The sequence below is a fragment of the Patiria miniata genome, unplaced genomic scaffold (genome assembly GCF_015706575.1).
Source record: "Patiria miniata isolate m_02_andy unplaced genomic scaffold, ASM1570657v1 HiC_scaffold_13, whole genome shotgun sequence".
Lineage (NCBI taxonomy): Eukaryota > Metazoa > Echinodermata > Asteroidea > Valvatida > Asterinidae > Patiria > Patiria miniata.
The window spans coordinates 10,054,746-10,074,220 of NW_024037051.1; the positions used below are offsets into that span (position 1 = coordinate 10,054,746).

Sequence of the window (19,475 nt, forward strand, 5' to 3'; positions counted from 1 at the left end):
CAGAAACAAATATGCATCACGTATATCACATAACACACCACCAGGAGGAGTAGATAAGATGGGGAAAAAATGCATTTCTGAATAAAAGGCCAAATTTTGTATGAATGGTGGACATACAGTTGGTATCTGTGTTCAAATTACGGGTAGTTGGGGAATATTTTTTAAAAGAAAGAAAAAGAGTGAACTCCTTAATAAAAAAGGTATGTTTCGAATGCTGGTTTTCGGGACTTAATATGATTACAATGAATATACTGAACAAGAAAGCACTCAGAGAGCACAAACCTCCGCCAAGGCTAAAGAATTCCCCGCCATATTGTCACTACACCCAAAAGAAATACTCGCATAAATGATGAAGAATCCTTTAAAAAAATCCTGGTTCCAGACTCAGAGCCGGATCTAATCGAATTGTACTTGTACCAAGGAGCACCCCTAAAGATTTTTTTTATAAAAATCCGTTCTTAATTTTTGAGTTATCTTGTTAACGGACAAACTCATCAACCAACCAACAAACAAACCAACGCCAATGAAAACATGACCTCCTTGGCGGAGGTAACAAATTTATTGGTTTCTACACCAGATACCATGTCACATAATCTGCTAGCTGAATTGTTAAGTAAGCCCATCTTGTGTAAAATTTCATCACTGCATATTCTTGCATTATTTATATGTTAATGAAGTACCCAGGCATGGGGCTAAACTCTTTCAAAACCAACTTTCCAAACCACACTTTCTTCACATTATGAATGCCCTCTGTAAACTCTACCTTCTCCCTGACCTATGGCACTGAAGAACTCTATAAATTGTCAATACTTAGAAAATTAAGGCCAACCTGTTGACAGTAGAGCACAGCCAGGTTGACCAGTGCTGTAGCCACGCTGGAGTGGTTCCCACCCAGGCATCTCTCCTTGGTTTCCACAGCTTGGATGTACAAAGGCTCAGCATCAGTGTACTTGCCCTGTATCAAATGGAAGATTAGTATTCAAGCTGTCACTTGACGAGGCTTGCGTACCAGAATCTGTAACCCCGCCTTTAAAACAAGACTACGTAATTCGTTGGCCAATTTTATACAAAGGGTTCGTTAAAAACATTTTTTTAAACCCTACAAAGTACTAAGCCTGTTGCACATAAAGGAGCACGTCATCTTCAGCAGTCCATCAAACTCGATGTTGACTGGGGTAAGAGTTGTGGTAGAAAGAGGCTTCAGGTAACACTTATTGGATCGCATGTGCACAGGTAATCCAGCTTGAGAGTGGCAGACACGCTTGCATCTGGGGCAGCAGACAGCGTTGTCCTCATCAGAAGGTGATTTGTGACGGCTACCTTGACTTGGGGCTTGATGTAATCATCCAGGCGTTTTCATTCCAAAGCTTGCACAGCCCTTCGCCAACTTAGCTGGCAACATAGCAATGTCTTCCCACGTGTTCACATTAACACCAGCTACTTTCAGATGACACTTCACAACATATAAAACGTTCACTAAAAGGCTCTTTTTTTTACACTACAAAGTACTATACCCGTAGTACACAAAGGATCATGTAGATAGTACAACTTTATGAAGTGAAGCCAACAGTCTGTATTTTTTATAGAATCTAATAATCACCTGTTTTCGATATAGCATTCCCAAATTCCGTATTGATGACACCACTGTGGGATGGTCTGCTGGCAAGAGGGATTTGCGAATGCTCAAGACTCGCTCATACAGAACACCGGCCTTATTCAGATCGTTTGAATCATTGTAGAGTGCTGCTAGATTGTTCAAAGACTGGGCAACGTCTAGGTGCTGTTCTCCAAGTAGCTCCTCACGCATAGACAGGGATCGCTGAAAGCTTTGCTCTGCAGTACTGCAAGAGATTCGAAAATACTAAAATTACTTGGGTTTTTTTTAGTTGTTGAATCACAAGATTTACGAATATACCTTAGTAAAAGATAATACTATGAAATTGGCAAGGCCAGGGCAACGTATCATGGAACTACTGGACAGAAACACAAAAAATGCTTAGAAAATTTAAGTATTAGGACGAAATCGACACAAAATCTGCCACAACAATTCATAAACATTACAGTAAGGCGGGTAATCATTATGTTCTCAGTATGTAATTCTGTGATATAAAAATATACATATTTTGCAGCTCAGTAAAATGGGCACCAGATTTTTGACGGATACTTGACAATTAAATGAAATATGGACACCAACATTAGCAGAGAAGCTGATCATCTTATGAAAATATGATTACAATGATGAATATTATATCTTTAATAGCAAGTGTTGTTGGCGAAATCACAATCTTTGGTTTATTACTTAGCACTTAATTATGTAATTATGATGGCACTTCAAGATATAACTACTATACTTGCTCATGCATGTTCAGTCATTTTTTAATATTCAGTGTTTTTTTTAATGAGAGGAAGCTATATTGCGAAGGACGCAGCTACGGCATGGTCGAGTTGAAGGCATGTATAGGCGCCTTAGGCTGCTGCCATATGTAGCACAGCCAGAGATCGAAAGTGTTGATTTTTGCGGAAGGAGGAAAAGCTGAGAGCCTGGAGAAAAACCCTTACGGCACAGGAGAGAATCAATGAACAACTGTACCCACATATGGTCCGAGCTGGGAATCGAACCCAGGCCACATTGGTGAGGGGCGAGCGCTTTACGCACTAATCCTGCCACCCATGTGATGATGATGTGGTAATGCTTACTCTTATAAAACAAAACAAACCACTCAGGTTTTATATAACATTGCCAAGTAGGTTTTTAGACCACTGAAATTAGACTACTGATGTCTATGCTGGACAAAACAGCTTTATGTGTGTAGCGCTGAAAAATTTATGTTTGTCTCTTCCAAGACAGATGGAAAATACCTGATATTGTTTTGAAGATAATACAACACCCCAAGTTCATTCAACGTCTTGGCCAGCTCAAGCGAATCAGGCCCCGTTGCCATCTCCTGCAGCTGAAGGCTGCGCTTCTTCAGGGCGTTGAGGGCGCTCTTCTGATGGGGCGGGACGTGCGGTGGCTGTGTGCGCTTGAGTATAGAGGTGACTCTTTTCTGCAAGGGTCCAGCCTGTTCATGTCTAAAGGTGTGATGGTAAAATTTATCCTCGTCATATATGCCAATTCGAAAAATGAACATTAATTAACAGACCTAAATACAGGATTGACCCAAAATTGTCCGAGTGGGATCTGAACACACAACCTCTGGATTACTGTACTAGTGCTCTAATTACTAAACTATCCAGTCCTGTATCGGCATCTTCCAGATTGTCAATGTCTTCGTTCACTGAGCTGGAGTAAGTCAAGGACCTAAGATCTCCTGAAGCTGAAACTGAAGGGCCAAGATTTGAAAACCCCTTAGTCTTGATTGATAAGACTGATATCTTTAACCCTAACCCTGTCATGTGCAACACAGTGCAACAGGTGTAAAAAGTCTGCGGGGCCTTGCTGCATTGAGCCATCAACACAAGAGCATATAAACAGCCAATTCTGAAACAATGGGAACTTGTCCCATTGAACAATGCTACAATTGTCTCCTGCTACAGTTCGTGACCACCGACTCTGAGGCAGTTTGAACTGGAGATGTTTTAACCTGATGGATCTTGCTACACTGGGCAGGCTTGTCATTTTGACAAGTGTTACATGTTGCCGCAATTTGGGCAGGTTTTCTTACCAAAACACCCTAGGGGGTTAGGATTAATCTTACTTGTTCTGCTTCTTGTACAGCACCACCAGCGATTCCAGCATTTTCAGCACATTGGGATGGTCCCCGTCGAAGGCATTCTCGCTGATCTCCAGGGCCTGTTTGTAGTAAGCCTCGGCCGTCGCGTATTTGCCCCACTGACTGTGCAGACCGCCAAGCAGATGGAAGGACTGGGCCACACTGGGATGGTCGGGGTCGATGGACTCGCGGATCTCTAGCGCCCGCTGCAATGGACGCACGGCCTGAGGAGTAATTTGATGTTGAGAGACTGACCAATAACAATACAAAACTTCCAGCAAAGCTCTTATGATCAAAAACATGTACACATCTTCATGTACAAAGGGATGTACGAGAATTGTTTTCGTTTTGCTGAAAGAACACTAACTTTTTTTGTGACCCGTGGACAAAACTTTAAAACAGTGTTTGTGTTTAAAATCTAGTAACTTGAAAAGTACATGAGTGATTTGAATGATTCTTGCACTAAATGAAAGATAATGAATTGGGCTTTTACATGTATATCATTGATTTGAAAGTGCTACATGCAGAGCTTCATTACAAAATGATCCAGCTATTTGGACTTCCTTTTTTCGACTCACCCTGCATACTCTACACTGCTGCTCATCTGTTCATGTACTAACTTCATGTATTTAAATACACCTTTTTGTTTTTGCTATTTCATATGATATAAATCAATCACTACAGTTGGACGAAAAAAAACCATCCAGAAGACTAGAAAATCAATGGGGCATTCACCTGAATAAGAAGGCCCATGTCTTTCAGAAATCGGCCCAACATCTCATGAAGAAAGGCTATCGTTGGTAGAGAGAGAACTCCAGCATACACTGACAATGAAACAATGAGTTTGATTTGGTCATAGTCTTATGCACATAACATAACGCTCCTGAGCATTAATTAACCCTTACCCTCTTAGATCTCTCAAAATCCATGAAATTGTTTTCAGAAAAGTACTTGCAGGATGTTTAGGAAAGGACGGCCCACCACATTTTTGATGTACAAGGACAATGATATCACTTAAAAGTAAACATAACACGATTCTGCGATAATTCTGCCAAAAGTGTTTGTTGAGTTACAACTTCTTGATTTTCATCGTTACAATACAAAAAGTAAGTGCATATAAATTGGCAAAAGCAGGGATAACATGAAAAGACACTATTTTAACAGATTTTTTCACTAGTGTTCTGATGGCATCATCAGGAGATATTGTATTGATGTGGTTACCTTCTGCCACTTTCTTGACAGTGTCAAAGTAGACAGTAGCGATGGCCTGTGTGTCCAGACCCACCAATTTCCAGAAGTCCAGCAACTCTGAACAGCGCCCTCTGGTGTACAGCAAGCGAAAGACGCAGAGGTTCGACAGGCATTCATGCAGTTGCTGGCTGTCACCTGTGGACTTGACCAGGAAAGGGAGCTCGTCTGCCACGCGAGCTGTCACAGTGCCTGGCCTGAAGAAAAAAAGTATACCTCTTCCACAAAAGACATCTTACTTTGGGCAAAATTAAAAATTCATAAAATAAGAAGCGGGGTCAGGCTTAACTCCTGGGCAACTGTTCACACACATTCCTTAATGACACATTACATGTACGTTGAACACACTGACAGCAATTTTACATCCTACTTTTACAGAACTTTTTCACAAATTAGTACCTGAAAATGGTTCACTGCCTTTCAGCAGATTGTCACCACACCAGTTACAACCACATTGTGCTTGTTTTCGCTTCAAAGAGGAGAATCAAGCCAATTGACCTATCGCGGTAGAATCGCTTGAGAATCTCGTAAACGAAGCTTGTGAAATATTGTCCAATTACATGATATACAAATGGATGCAGAACGCCCAAATCTGAGACAAACAAAACTTAGTGTACAAAAAATCCATAGGGGTGTCTAAGGGCCATGGCTAACTCGCAAACGGCGATAGGTCAATTATGAAACGGATTCACAACAGCCATAGCCATACCAAGGTGGCTGTTGCAGTGTGCATGTGAACCAGTAATCATGGTTGCGCTGAGTTGACCTCTGAGTGATGTTATGACTATGCCAGTATAAATTCAGTGCTTTCCAAAAGCTAGTAAAAAAATTAGCAATGTTGCTCTGGTGGAACTCAAACCCTGGACCTTCTCCTTACTAGTGCAGACGTCTTTAGAAGAATATGCAGTATGTCCCAAAAAAGTGTCCGTCTAAAACCACAAACTAAATTTTAAAAATCTTTAATTGTGCAGATACTCCTTAACCTTGGCCTTATCCCCTATGAGTTTTATTTCATTTCCCTTGCGCCTCACTGCACAATGGTCAATTGATCACAACAGCAGTTTTGGACACTGTGACCAAGTTCCTTGCCTTAATCAATTTAAGTGCTTTGTTATGTAAGCTGTGTAAAATCCTTTATTTGTTAAAAAGGGCTGCGGTTGGGAATTGTAGTCATTTGCCTGGCTATCAGTCATCATGGCAAGACCTCAAAAATTTAATGCTCAGGGCAAAGGATTCCAATCCCTAACAGCATCCCTTTTCACAACATGAAAGATTTTACAAAGCTTACATAACAAAGCACTGAAATCGATTACGGCAAGGAACTTGGTCACAGCGTCCAAAAATGTTGCTGTGATCAATTGAACACTGTGCAGTGAGGCATGAGGGAAAAGGGGTTTAGGCCATGTATCTGTGCAATTAAAAATTTCCTAATTTTACTTTGAGGATTTGTTGATATTTCAAAAATAGTTATACTGACACTTTTTTGGGAAATACTGCAAGGCCGGCCACTCTGGTACCAGCAAAAATAACTTTACATCTTATCATTGCATACTATCACTTCTATCATGAAGGCCCTTTCCATGGTTAAAGCATAGTGTTAGTTATTGTTCAGAAAATCAGTCAAGCAGTTGCTTTGAACAATAGGTGCACAATGGTTTCTCCATTGATGGGGGCTTCATGGGTGTACAGGGGTCACATGCCTGGATTTGTCTACACTGAAAATGCCCCCCTGCTATAGTCTTCACGCATATCCAGTGCATGTGTGGCAACTTACTGAAGAAGTTTGGTGTAATAGTTGATGAACTGTTGTGTAGCGGCAGTCAGATCCTGTTCATGCACGCCCATACAGTGGTTTACTTGGACTGCTTCCTGAACCTGTGGTACAACATAAATAATGTCATATCACGCTCTTCTCGCCACCAAATATTTCACATCTTCAAAGTACTAAAAAAAGAACCACGTCAATTTGTAGAAAAAGAGATAAGTTAATTCTAGATAGACAGCAATGGCATAATCAATGTCAAAAGGTTTTACTGAACTATGTCACGTACATGTATGCATCATTATGATTTCACTGCTTGTACTCTTGAAAAAGGAGTACAAATGGACTTGGTTTGAAAGTCATCAAGAGTCATGAGTCCATATTTCATAGAGTCCTAATTTCATAGAATCCTAAATTCACACTACACCAGCACCGCCACATTCTGCGCCATGCACGCCCCAATCTCCATATAAGGAGATTTGTTAGTATTACTCGCGAGAGGCACATACCATAACCATAGCTAGAGGGGTGTTTAAAAAAAAAAAAAGTAAAACTGTTGAACAAAATCTTTGGAAATTTCTAATGTTTTTATTTGTTTTGACTTTCTGATAGAAAGGTTTTTATGAATGGGAATAAATTGTGCTTGGCCAGTATAAAACAAGTACGTTTGAAACCGGCTTGGGGCATGGTCGCCGATAATGGCCGAGCCGAAATCAGCGTCCAGGCTCCAAGCCGGTATTAAACGGCCAAGCACATATTTATTCCCTTATTATTGACTTGTTATTTAACTTGCAATGGAGTGGACTGTCACTCTGATCTCATTTACCTGTTCATATGCAAATGTCAATGAGCCAGCCCTGTATGTGAACACATGACGATCCAACAGGTCATAACACAAAGGAGCCCATGTGACCCAGGTCAGGTCAGGGGTCAAGTGGAACAGTTCCGACTCTGAAACGCCATTGCGAGAAATGTACACCAACTGACATATCTGAAATAACAGGAAACAAATCGCATCAACAAGAAAATCATTCAATATTGGGTTTTGCTCTTCACCAACATATTTTGTAAACACTGTATACTCAGTGTTGCCCATGAGCGATTGTGAGAACAAAGTCACTTGGATGGGACTCTAACCCATGACCTCCTGCTTACTAGTGTAGACGTCTTACCACTCGACTACCGAGCTTGCCTGGGTCGGTTGTCTGGTTCGAATCTGATGTAGCAGCGGGTACCGCAATGAAACTATTCATAAGATGGAATTTGCGTTAGGGTGATGAGAAAAAAATCACTCGGATGGGACTCCAAACCACGACCTCATGCTTACTAGTGCAGACATCTTACGAGTGACTTCTTCTCACAATCACTCAGGAGCAACTATGAAATACGTCAGTGAATTTACATCATCCTGACTTAAGTTGGACCCTTTGACCCAAATTGACTAAGTCTTTGCTGTTTGTGGGATCTTCAATCAAGTACCAATGAGAACCTAATGTATTTTATGATTTCTGGAAAAATACATGAAACAAGCATAGATTGTTCACCAATCAACAAATTGATTCAACTCACTCGCTTGATCAATCCACTGCCTGTGCTGCCCTCATACTGCTCCTCGAGCGACTCCAATATATACCTGTACATCTCTACAGTATCACCATGCTGCAAGCATGCATCCAGTTTGGCATCTGCCACCGTGCCACTGGCCGTTTGCGCCAGTTCGTCGATGAGCACGGTGAGGTACAGTGGGAGGCGAGAGGCAGGGGTGCGACAACCGGAGACCACACGGGCTTCTTGCTCGCTGGTCAGGGGGAAATTCCTCTCTTGGTTCAGGCAGTGGAGGAGTTCCTTGGCATGGCGTGGGCTGAGGGCTTCCAGATGAAGCGTGGGCCAGGATCTGGGGAAAAACCAAAGAAATTCCAAGTAACATATCATAAAAGGTCCGGGGCTGAAAGCACACTAGGTTACAGAAAACTGACTTTTTCTTTTAATGTATTTTTTTTTCACAGATAGGTTTGCAGCAATTTTTAGCTCAACAAATACACTTACAGGGAAATTTTTCTCGAAAGCAATATATTATGCAAGATATATATTATTTTGCTATTAAGCAATATTTATGTTCTGCTACATTTACTTGGGGCTAAGGATCATTTGTTGAAAGCAGTTCCATAAGATCTGGGCCAAATTTCACGGCTCTGCTCACCACAGAGTTCAGTGCTAAGTTGTGCTAACAGAAAATTTCTGTGATAACCCTGTAAGCACGGATCCTTGGGATGAACGCATGCGCAGAAGCCGAAATTCCTCGGTAACTTGCAAAATACGCTTACAGTAAGCACAGATTTTTCGCTAACGGTAAGCAGAGCCAGGAGATTAGGCCCCGATACTATTCTTATTAAGCAACTTAATAATTGCTATTTACTACTTATAAAACAAACATATTATTTCACATCATAAAGACTTTAGAAGTTAATGCTATTTTGAAGTACTTCAGTTTTTCTATTAAGAGGAAGATACACATACAGTTACTTCCAGTCTTCACCACAAGTAGTCCAGCAACTGTCATGTATTCACTCCATGTATTAAACCTATTTAATAAATACCTTGGAGAGTTGATGGTTTCTGATTGGTCGAGACTCGATCAAGTGGCCGGGCATTAATGGTGATAATGACCGGCTTCAAAGAACAAGCGAATAAATGGCCCCTGAACCAGCATTGATCCAGCCCCATGGAAGGCAATGATTGGCCAAATTTACAACAGTCATACGGCAGCTTGTAACAATACAGCACTGCACATGCGCTCAACCACGTTTGCGTGAGACTGACGCGTGCGTACGCAACACAGTTGCTATGGGTGCGCGCGCGTAAAGAAGTTTTGAAACAACATCGTACAGCGGCAGTGCACTATATACTGAGGATGTTACGACGAAAGCGTAGATCTATGATTTATTTTCTGTAAATACTTCGCCCATCGACATTTTACCAAGCATCTTTGTAATTCTGGACACAAGGAATGTGTAAACGAAATTTCAGCTTCCTCCATAAGGTAAAAATATGAAAACATTGTTGTAATTTGTTTGGCTACGGCAGCAGAAGTCGTACGCATACGCAATGAAGACGTTGCAATTGTCCAGCGCAGCCTCGGCCCGGCTGTGGTGTATATAACAACGCTTATTGAAGAGACAGGGTACCACGCATAAGCTAAAATATGGCCCATGAACATGAACACAAAAAAGTCTGGAAGTATCGCCGGAAAAAAAGTCACAAAATTGGAGCATTTTAAATGTTTATTTCGTTAAAAAGGTATTTATTAATGGGAATAACAGTGTGAGGATCCGGTCTTCACTGCGTGATAATGACCGGGTTTGGGGGTGACCACTGTTAATGGACCGAGACGAAAACAGCGGTCACCCCCAAACCCGGTCATTATCACGCAGTGAAGACCGGCTCCTCACACTGTTATTCCCTTAAGAAAACAGCCATAGATGCATGTCTTACCTCCAGGCAGGAAGACAGTTGTCAGGATTGGCAGTCACTATGACCCGGATATCAACAGGTAGAGGGTCCAGTAACCATTGTAGGTGGTTCTCCGCATTCTGAACAGAATAAGACACACAATTACTAATAAGACACACAATTACTATTAATAATAATAATTTGGGGACTAATCATCCTTACTCGCAGCTGAGAAGCTGGATTGCAAAGGACGCGGCTACAATGTGGTCGAGCCACAGTCATGTAAAGGCACCTTGGCAGCCAGCCACATCGACCCATATATGACCACGGAGCACAGCCTGAGTTTGAAGGTGTTTGAGTTTTCCGGAAGGAGGAAAACCAGAGGGCCCGGAGAAAAACCCTCGTGGCACAGGAGAGAACCAACGCACAACTCTACTCACATATGGTGTGCAGCTGGGAATTGAACCAGGGCCACAGTGGTGCGAGGCGAGCGCCTTACACACTAGCCACCCGTATTGAATTCAATGCAAGAATTCCTATCAATAATATTAGCAATTTCCATTCCTTACAAAAAACCAGGGTGAATGAAGATCCTGATATAGACCAATCAGGGCACGCTGCCAATTATATAACGAAGGCCACCTGCAGTGGCGAAAGCATTGTGCTAGCTATTGTACAGATCATCAGTAGCTTTGCATAACAATAGCTTGCACTATGTGTGAGTACAGTGATCACATGCCCAAATACGGCAATACATCAGCAACAGTTTCTAGTGGTCATGCAGCAAATGAAAGCAAATACTCAAGTGTTTAAGATGGCCTAGTAGATACACAGCTACAGTCAAAGATTAAAACGTGCTATGAACCTGTACCTGTATTCTGTCCAAGGAATCAATGACCAGAATGATGCCACCAGGAAGGCGAGACGAAACCCGCTCCAGCCATTTAGGGAACTCATCACGGAGTCTGTTAGGCTCACAGGTCAGGGATGGGGGTGACGTCACGTACTGCATCAACTATACAAATAAACACAAAAACATGCACAATGGTGTAAGCTGGTCAAAGGTGCCGCTGGTTGAGTAACTCGATTACTGAAGTACTCGCCAGTAGTTTATGCTACTCGTTGTTCTACTCATGGTTTTTCATCTACTCAAGTACTCGTAGAAGCAGGTATTTGCGAGTAGCAACTTAAGGTTCAGGGTTCATGGCTCAATACGTCCCCTGCAAACAGGGAATCACTCCCTCAACCTCTCTCTCCCTAGGATTCTATTTGTCCAAAAAAAAAAAAAAAGACCCAAAACATTGCACAGCAAGTTTGCGAATTGGCAAGTGGAGTTTAAATTGGGTTGATTGGAAATAGAATCACTTTGAGCTGTTACAAGATGAAGGGAAAGTCTGGTTACTAACTGATTGCGATAGCAAATTGAAAAGTCTGATTGCCAATACTGAATCAGAGAACATAAAGAATTGGAATCTTTATACTCTTGATGAACAAACCTGAACATACTGAACAATTTACAGTGATAATGAAGTTTGCGAGTGAAATATTATTTTGGGGTTAGGTCTCTCTTCGCACAGAATTGCTTATGATATTAACCCTTTAGCACCTGCATTTAAATGTATTACATTGTATTTACTCCTCCATAAATCAACACAAGCATAGAGTGCTGGGTGGTTTGGGGCCGTTATAAGTTAAACTTACTATTCAGGAGGTACTGGTAATATGCCTACCTGCGCTGTTATTCTCCTGATCATGCTGATTGCATCAGCACTGCAGGAGACGGGACTCCCAACGAAGTGATAGACCACCAGACTACCGGGGCTTCTCTTCTGATAGAGGGATATCCATTTGGCTAGGAGCAGTGACTTGCCTGAGCCTGGGATACCACTGACAAGGAACGGTGGGAGGGGACCGGCTGCGGCTACATGCTCATTCAGTCTCTCATAGTGCTGGCAATCAAAGCAGATACATATGACTTATCTTTTATCATGATGGAATGTTTTGCCTCAAAGAGATGTACATTAAAGGGAATATACAAACATTTGCTTTTGCTGTAATTTTCAGAAATGGATGGACTTGGGGGGTAAGTATATCGTAGGAAATATTGTTACACCGACTTGTTTGAAGTTACATGTATGTGTTCGTAGATGCTGGAAAACCAAGAAAAACAACCATGTTCCTGTAGTCTGGTTCCCTGACCCCACTTAAGATGAAACAGAGCAATTTATAGACGTCGGGGAATTGTAAGGTTGGGGAAACAGTCTAGCTGGCTATGTACCCATTCATAGGTGTGTAATCGATTGCAAACAAATGCAACCTAACTGAATAATGTAAATTTGGGGGCAGCATTTGATAAAAGCCGTTTTTTTTCTAAAGCTGGTCGGCCGACCAGCACTGAAAATTGATACAAAAATACCACATTCTGTGCTTGAAAATGACGGCAAATCAGGTGCAATGATTTTACAGGATGCTTTAGACTGTCATTCGCTAAAAGTCCACTAACGTATTTCACATTAATTGGGTTGTTTTTGTTTTTTGACCTTTGCAAATGTTGTATATTCCTTTTAATGTTGGGTTTTCCCTCTCCCTGGCATAATTTAATAAGCACTGTGTACTCAGTGCTGTATGTAAGCCTGTGAGAAAAATTCACGAGCTTACTTAGGTGGAACTCGAACCCACGACCTCCTAGTGCAAACTTCTTAATCACTCAACCACCAACCTTGTTGGGTCAGCTGGCTGGTTTAGAATCTGATATTGCAGTTGGTATTTGTGTTTATGGGTATTTTTTACAGGGCTCCTGACGTGAATTTTACTTGGGCTCATATTTTGTTCAACTTTCTACTCCTCTTAAATGTAGTATGAAAACTATTTGACATCCCTTTTTGGTTAATTTTATTGAGAAGCGCTGTTTTTTTTAAACATTTCAAATTGTCCTCGCTTTTCTTGACAAATGAGGGTGCTGTTGCTGTGTTGTCATTTCAGGATGACACTGTTCAGTTTACACATTTTCTGTTAAATTGTGAACCCAAAAGTTACTCATTGGAAACATTTGTGGGAAAACTTTGCTCATTGGCCTAATGGCATGTACTAAAACAACGAATCACCAAAGAAAGAAATATTTACGATAGCAAAATATCCAAAAATGTGGCAAATTGTGATGCTAAAATAGCTATATCATTAAGGTTTCTGCCCGAAAATGACATCACACTTCTGTTCATGAATATGTAAATTTGCATTAGCATACAAACAAAAAGGCATTACAATGCCCTTAAAAGTGGCAAAATGAAAATTGACAATAAGGTTAAATGGGACACAAAGGTGCATTTCCAAGAGTTGCATTAAACAATTACATTACATGGGCCTTTTGTTTCCATAATTCACAATTCAATGAAGGGAAAAACTGTTAAACCCAATATTAACAGTCTTAGGACACTGTAATGGTACAACTAACCCCATAAATTGTTAACATCAACCCATGATTGTTGGGAGTGTACTATTTGATGCATTAGATCATGTTAACCTTGACTTTGTACATCCTAAATGAATGCGTAGTTATTTGTATGCATACAGGTACATGCACAGGTGATGAACGAAACAATAAAATGGTGTTTCGCACCAAAAGGTATAAAGTGAAAAAGCCGCTCACCTTTTCAAATCCTAGTTCACATGATGATATAGATGCAGTGTTGAGGAACTCGCGCTGTTCCCCGTCACTATGCATGTCCCATTGGCATCCAGCACACAGATCCTCATAGGTAGAGTCCAGCTCAGTCTGAGCGTACTTACGCTTGGGATCAACACACGTATCAATTCCTAGTTCCTGTAAATCAAAAAGGCCATCGCAGGCACAATGATGTAGTTTGTATGCATTCATATTACAATCTGGGAATATTAATTGACCTGTCTGGCCTGTCCATCATAGGCCAATCAGATCACTACTTTTGGTCAGGTGACTTAATAACAGTTGATTTTGGTGCGGTCTACCATCAGGTCAGTCAAACTTGGTCACATGCCCTTTGAGAAATATTCACAAATAAATTGGTTTGATGCAGCAGTGTACATGTACATTATTTTTTTATTGTTATATCGTGTGCTTGGAATTTGTAAATTTCATTGGTCTAGGACGGCCGGGCGTCTGGACAATAAACATGCATGTCACACACTTAGGGTGATATTGCACGCTAGCCAAGGGAAGTTCTTAATATATTATCATTTGTCATGGCAAACCAAGCCCACATATTCGCTACACTGACACTCATCGTCAGCAATTGACACTTGTTGTCTGCGTAGAATTTGTGACATTTCCCTGCGCACTGAATATTCTTGATTCTTGATCTACGAGGTCATTTTCTGGAGCATTTGTTGCAATGTTTTTGGTGGTCACTTTTTGTAACAAGTGATCTGATTGGACAGAAATTGTGCTAATCTATATTTTGGAAGTGTCATGAATAATTAATCGCCCGAGGTCAAACTAGTAAATATGTGGTCTCGGTTTGCCAGGTTACTGTCCTACGACAACCCTAGCTAGCGACGATGACGTGGGCAGGACTAATGGCCAAAGCTCAAACGGATTAACTGGGAAGACTAGACTTTAGATGAGATGGCTTCTTAAAGAGGTACAATTACTGCATTCTTGCATTCATGACAAACTAACTGGACCAAGAATGACAAGTACTAACCAATTGGAGGATTTTCTTGAGCTCTGAAAATGCTTGCTCCGCACCATCTTGGGGCTCATTGTAATTGCTGATGATCTTTGCACATCCCGTCTTATTGACAAGGCCTTTCAGTTCTTTGGCCTCCCCTTGACTCAGTTTGCATCTGCAGTAAACAGAAGGAAAATCGTGGAAAACATCCTTGCCAATTCACCTATAAAATGTCAGATATTTGTCCGGTGACCATCTAAAATTTGGCAGTACGATGCAACTCAATGTATATGCTTGGGCGGTACTGAATTTTGATAGTCCACTGTATACCATCACAAAAATATCCCGTATTTATAATTATCACATACTTTTCTGGGCGGACTATTACCGTATGTCATCAAAATACAATAAGACACGTGGTGATAGGGAGTCTGCAATAGTCAGCATGGACAGAACTTCAAAGGCCCTGCAGGATGAATAGTTAGTACAATTTTCACCTTATCTCGATACCATGACAAAGAGGAATTTAAACAGTTATACAGGGTGGCCCCCAAAAAGGGAACAACATACTTCCACTCCCCTGAGACTCAAACAAGCTATACCATTCCTCCTGGAAAACACACAGCCTACTTCGAATTTCACTCTTCCCCTTATTTTTTACTTGCATCAGCACTACAAGTGTGTTACACAAACAAAGAAAGTACATGTTCAATGTGTAATTCTTACAAAAGCAAATTGCAACATTACTTTTACATACCCTCTGAATGCTGGATTGCTGAAGCAGAAGACAGCTGATCTTGCTCCGGGGTTGTTCAGATGACCTATCTCATACTCATCACACGTAAACCTAACAAAGACAAGAGGTTAACCCTCGGTCATTCGTAAGGACAAACTGTACTGATATTGGCAGCAAATTATATCACAGTAAGGTTTCAAAAATCATTTTTGACCCTCAACCCTTGACCCTAACAGCATTTTAACATGATTTTTCAAACACCTTGGGGGATTAGGGTTAAATTCATTCTAATCAGGGAATTGTTCTAATGTCCTAGTCTGTTCACAGTGTTACCATTACAACATTTAAGAAATCTGCTTCAGAAGTACCGGTATCCATGCACAATTTGTGGCATGGTGTGCCTTTTGACCATGTGGTGAAATAGCAGCAATTTGATAAATACGACCAGATAAAAAAACAGGCATAAATTTCCTTATTTTTGCACTCATGGGCTTAATTTGTACATCACACGAAAGACACAAACACAACACTTTTGATTTTAATCACTCCTTGACAGCGAAAATCCTGGTTAAAAAAATTGAGTTTTGAACTTGTAGTAAATTATTCATGCTCTAGGATTTCAACATGACTGCACAAACAGTCAATAAACATTAAGGTTGTCAGGAAAGAGTTATTCAGTATAAGGTTGAACAAAGTACTTGACTTTGGCATGTCAAATTGGTTGAACCTACAACCTCCTACTTGTCATACAAGTACTCTACCAATTGAGTTATCCAGCCCTATGCTGGAGGTCTCTAAAACTGTCCGTGTCTTTGTTCATGGGCTGCTAGTTAAAGGTATAGTCCATCATTTGTAATTTGTGCATTTTGTTCGTTTGAAGCAACAAAAGTGCTCAATATCTGAAGAAGGATGCTGAACAACTAACCTGATGAAGTTTCAGCTTAGCTTCAGCTGCATTTTTCGAGAAAAACAACATTCTAGGATCTCGATTTCAAATCAAAAGTTGCTGAATCATGTTTTGAATTGGGCCTGAATTCAGCGTCAGAGACACGTTCTCACTGAGCTGATTGCAGCTACGCGATGAGCCGACGAATTATAGCAACCTCCCGCGCGTGTTCCTCGTGCCAACGCTTGTGCGCGCTTTGCTGAATAACAAATCGAACTACTAATTTGAATTGGAAAGGCCTTCTTTCGTTGATTTCTTCAAAATGACAGCTTGCCAGAAAGAATAATTTCAGAGAAAATTTAGTCCCCTTACTATCTTTCAACCAAGTATGTTTTTCAACAATAATTACGCCAGTTACTTTTTGGATAGCTGCAAATGATGGACTCTGGCTTTAAGAACCGAGCGTGTATATTAAACATGTTAAATGACACAATCATTGCAGTTTTGCAGTGGAGTCCAACACAAGTCCTAACAGGTCACTGCAAGTCATTCAGTCCCAAATCAAATCACAAACTATTGAAATGAACTGTGACAAAGGCATTCCCGTCACTTTGTTCATCTACTGCTATTTGGTAGAGCACCGAAACAGTAATCCGAGGGTCGCAGGTTACAACTCAAATCCAGTCAATTTCTTTGTTCAACGCTAAAATAATTATAATGCACCTAGTCAGTTTCCCTCTATGGTTTCTTTGAAAATTTGTAGTAAAAAAACGGTATCCTTTCTGAGTGATCCCCGTTTACTATTTCCCGAATTTGCAACATTGCTAATGTTGCTTGCATCGTGACTTTGGGCATGGTTCCTGGCTGCATGGCATATTGGGTTTATGGCTTCTGACTAGCGCCCCTTCAACAAAGATATTGACTATAAAATTGGGAAAGTTGGTAGAGCACCGACACAGTAATCTGGAGGTCGTAGGTTCAAACTCCGCTTAAGTCAATTTCTTTGATGGGTGGACTTGTGACTTGACTAGTGATTTACTTGCGACCGGATTCATAATGGACTTATAATAGACTTGAATTCAGCAACATATCACTGTAAAACTTACAGATTTGTTTGTTCTCCTAGAAAAGCCAGAAAGATACCGCAGTCATTAACCAGCCGCTTGTGCATGCTATGTGCCTTCAACAGCTCATCATCTGAACATTCTTTCATTCTTTGTTCAGAGAAAGGCAGGTGGACCATCAGGAAGAAACGCCCCTCTAACTCACACAGCTCTCTCAGTTTGGGTTCAAATTCCTGCAATAAAAATTACATAATGTACAAAATCACTTTGTAAGGCAAATTTTGGTGCTTTCCAGTCTGTTACTCCTGCTAAGAACTAGGGGCGTGCATTTACAGTTAGTACCAGTGTTGTAGTACTCGTACTCGGTACTCGTACTCGAGTACTTTTTAACTTGTACTCAAATGTCAAAGCACTCATATTCGACATGTCAAAATTGTACTCGATCATCAAAGTACTTGTACTCGAATAGCAGTACTCGAAAAAAAATGGTATAGATTGACTTACCACTGCCTTATTTTATTATCGATACATTCAGTTGGAAATGGTTGATTGGGTTGCAGAGAAATCAAAGTTTCCTGTTTTTTCCTCTGTGCACGGCCAAACACATTTAACAGCTAGCCGTGAGTGGGTCTGTATATCAGTCTGACTGGGACTGGGCCAACTACGCACAATGAACCATTTGCCATTTGCCGTATGGCCGTATAGAAGTACTCGTACTTGGAATACTCGTACTCAGAGACCTGAACTAGTACTCGGAAGTACAAGTACTCGTACTCGATAACCTAAGTACTCGGCAGTACTCGGTACTCAGAAAATAATACTCGACTACAACACTGGTTAGTACATGAACTGGGTGCCCGATTGAAAAAGACACAGGTACCCGGGTACCCTTAAGAAACCCAGTGCAAACTTCAGAAGTTGCTGTTGAGATAGTTTACAAAGATCCACACGATAACACTACCCCATCGTCAATGTAAAATATCTTTTGTTTTCCCATGTGGTCTTGTTTTATTTTGAAAATTCTCCACATATTACTTCAAAACCTTTCTTTTTCATTGTCTGAGATGTAACTAAGTAATTTGTAAAGTTGGTTACAGGTACCCGATCCCATAATATGGAACCGGTTCCTGACATTAATGGTCGGATACTCGGGTTTATGATGCACTTCTATTCTAATACACACGGACAACTGTTATTGGCCTTGCTGTGGTTTCTAAACATTAAGAACCATTTTGTATAGTCTTTCACGAGTTCCATAATTTTCAACCATGTTTTGCAATGAATTAAACTGTATTCTTATTTTGTGTTTAAGCCCTTTCCTGGGCAACAGGGAATGATTCTAAAAGGTAACAAAATGGCGTTTCTATCGTTTTGGAAACGAACTCTTCACATGCAATGAAAAAAAAAGCAAGACAACGTTTGTCGGTACCTTGTGCATGATCTCCACTTCAGCCTGCATGCTTTCAGGGGCAGAGAGATAGACACGTAAGACATTGAACAGTGAACTCTGTGGTAGGCTAAGCATAACTTGATTCCATGCAACCACAGAGATGGGGCTCTCCTCTCCTGTAAAAGGGCAATAAACATAGTTTATCATAAGATGGAATTTTGCGTCGGGGTGATGTAAATCAAATTAGATTTTGCCCTTCACTGATGTATAAACACTGTATACTCAGTGTGTTACCTCCCGAGTGAAAGTTGGAAAAAATCACTCGGGTGGGACTCGAACCCACGACCTCCTGCTTTCTAGTGCAGATGTCTTACCACTCGACCAACGAGCTAACAGGATCAGTTGTCTGGTTCGAATCTGATGTACATAGCAGCGGGTACCGTATTAACTATTCATAAGATGGAATTTTGCGTCGGGATGATGTAAATCAAATTATGTTTTGCCCTTCACTGACGTATAAACACTGTATACTCAGTGTATTACCTCCAGAGTGAAAGTTGGAAAAAATCACTCTGGTGAG

The 19,475-nt window shown here is 40.9% G+C and overlaps 1 protein-coding gene across 1 annotated transcript in view; it reads right to left on the reverse strand.

Annotated features, from left to right (window-relative positions):
- Positions 1-19,475, reverse strand: part of LOC119721239 (nephrocystin-3-like) — a 36,760-nt gene that overhangs the window by 2,173 nt on the left and 15,112 nt on the right. The window contains exons 7-23 of the mRNA XM_038191210.1: positions 18,935-19,071; positions 17,548-17,738; positions 15,577-15,666; positions 14,853-14,994; positions 13,820-13,993; positions 11,904-12,122; positions 11,045-11,188; positions 10,216-10,313; positions 8,293-8,617; positions 7,550-7,714; positions 6,736-6,836; positions 4,935-5,158; positions 4,449-4,537; positions 3,699-3,937; positions 2,860-3,072; positions 1,601-1,841; positions 830-955 (exon numbers count right to left, since the gene is read on the reverse strand). Coding sequence (XP_038047138.1) covers positions 830-955; positions 1,601-1,841; positions 2,860-3,072; positions 3,699-3,937; positions 4,449-4,537; positions 4,935-5,158; positions 6,736-6,836; positions 7,550-7,714; positions 8,293-8,617; positions 10,216-10,313; positions 11,045-11,188; positions 11,904-12,122; positions 13,820-13,993; positions 14,853-14,994; positions 15,577-15,666; positions 17,548-17,738; positions 18,935-19,071 — 2,918 coding nt within the window. The remainder of the gene's footprint in view (positions 1-829; positions 956-1,600; positions 1,842-2,859; positions 3,073-3,698; positions 3,938-4,448; positions 4,538-4,934; positions 5,159-6,735; positions 6,837-7,549; positions 7,715-8,292; positions 8,618-10,215; positions 10,314-11,044; positions 11,189-11,903; positions 12,123-13,819; positions 13,994-14,852; positions 14,995-15,576; positions 15,667-17,547; positions 17,739-18,934; positions 19,072-19,475) is intronic.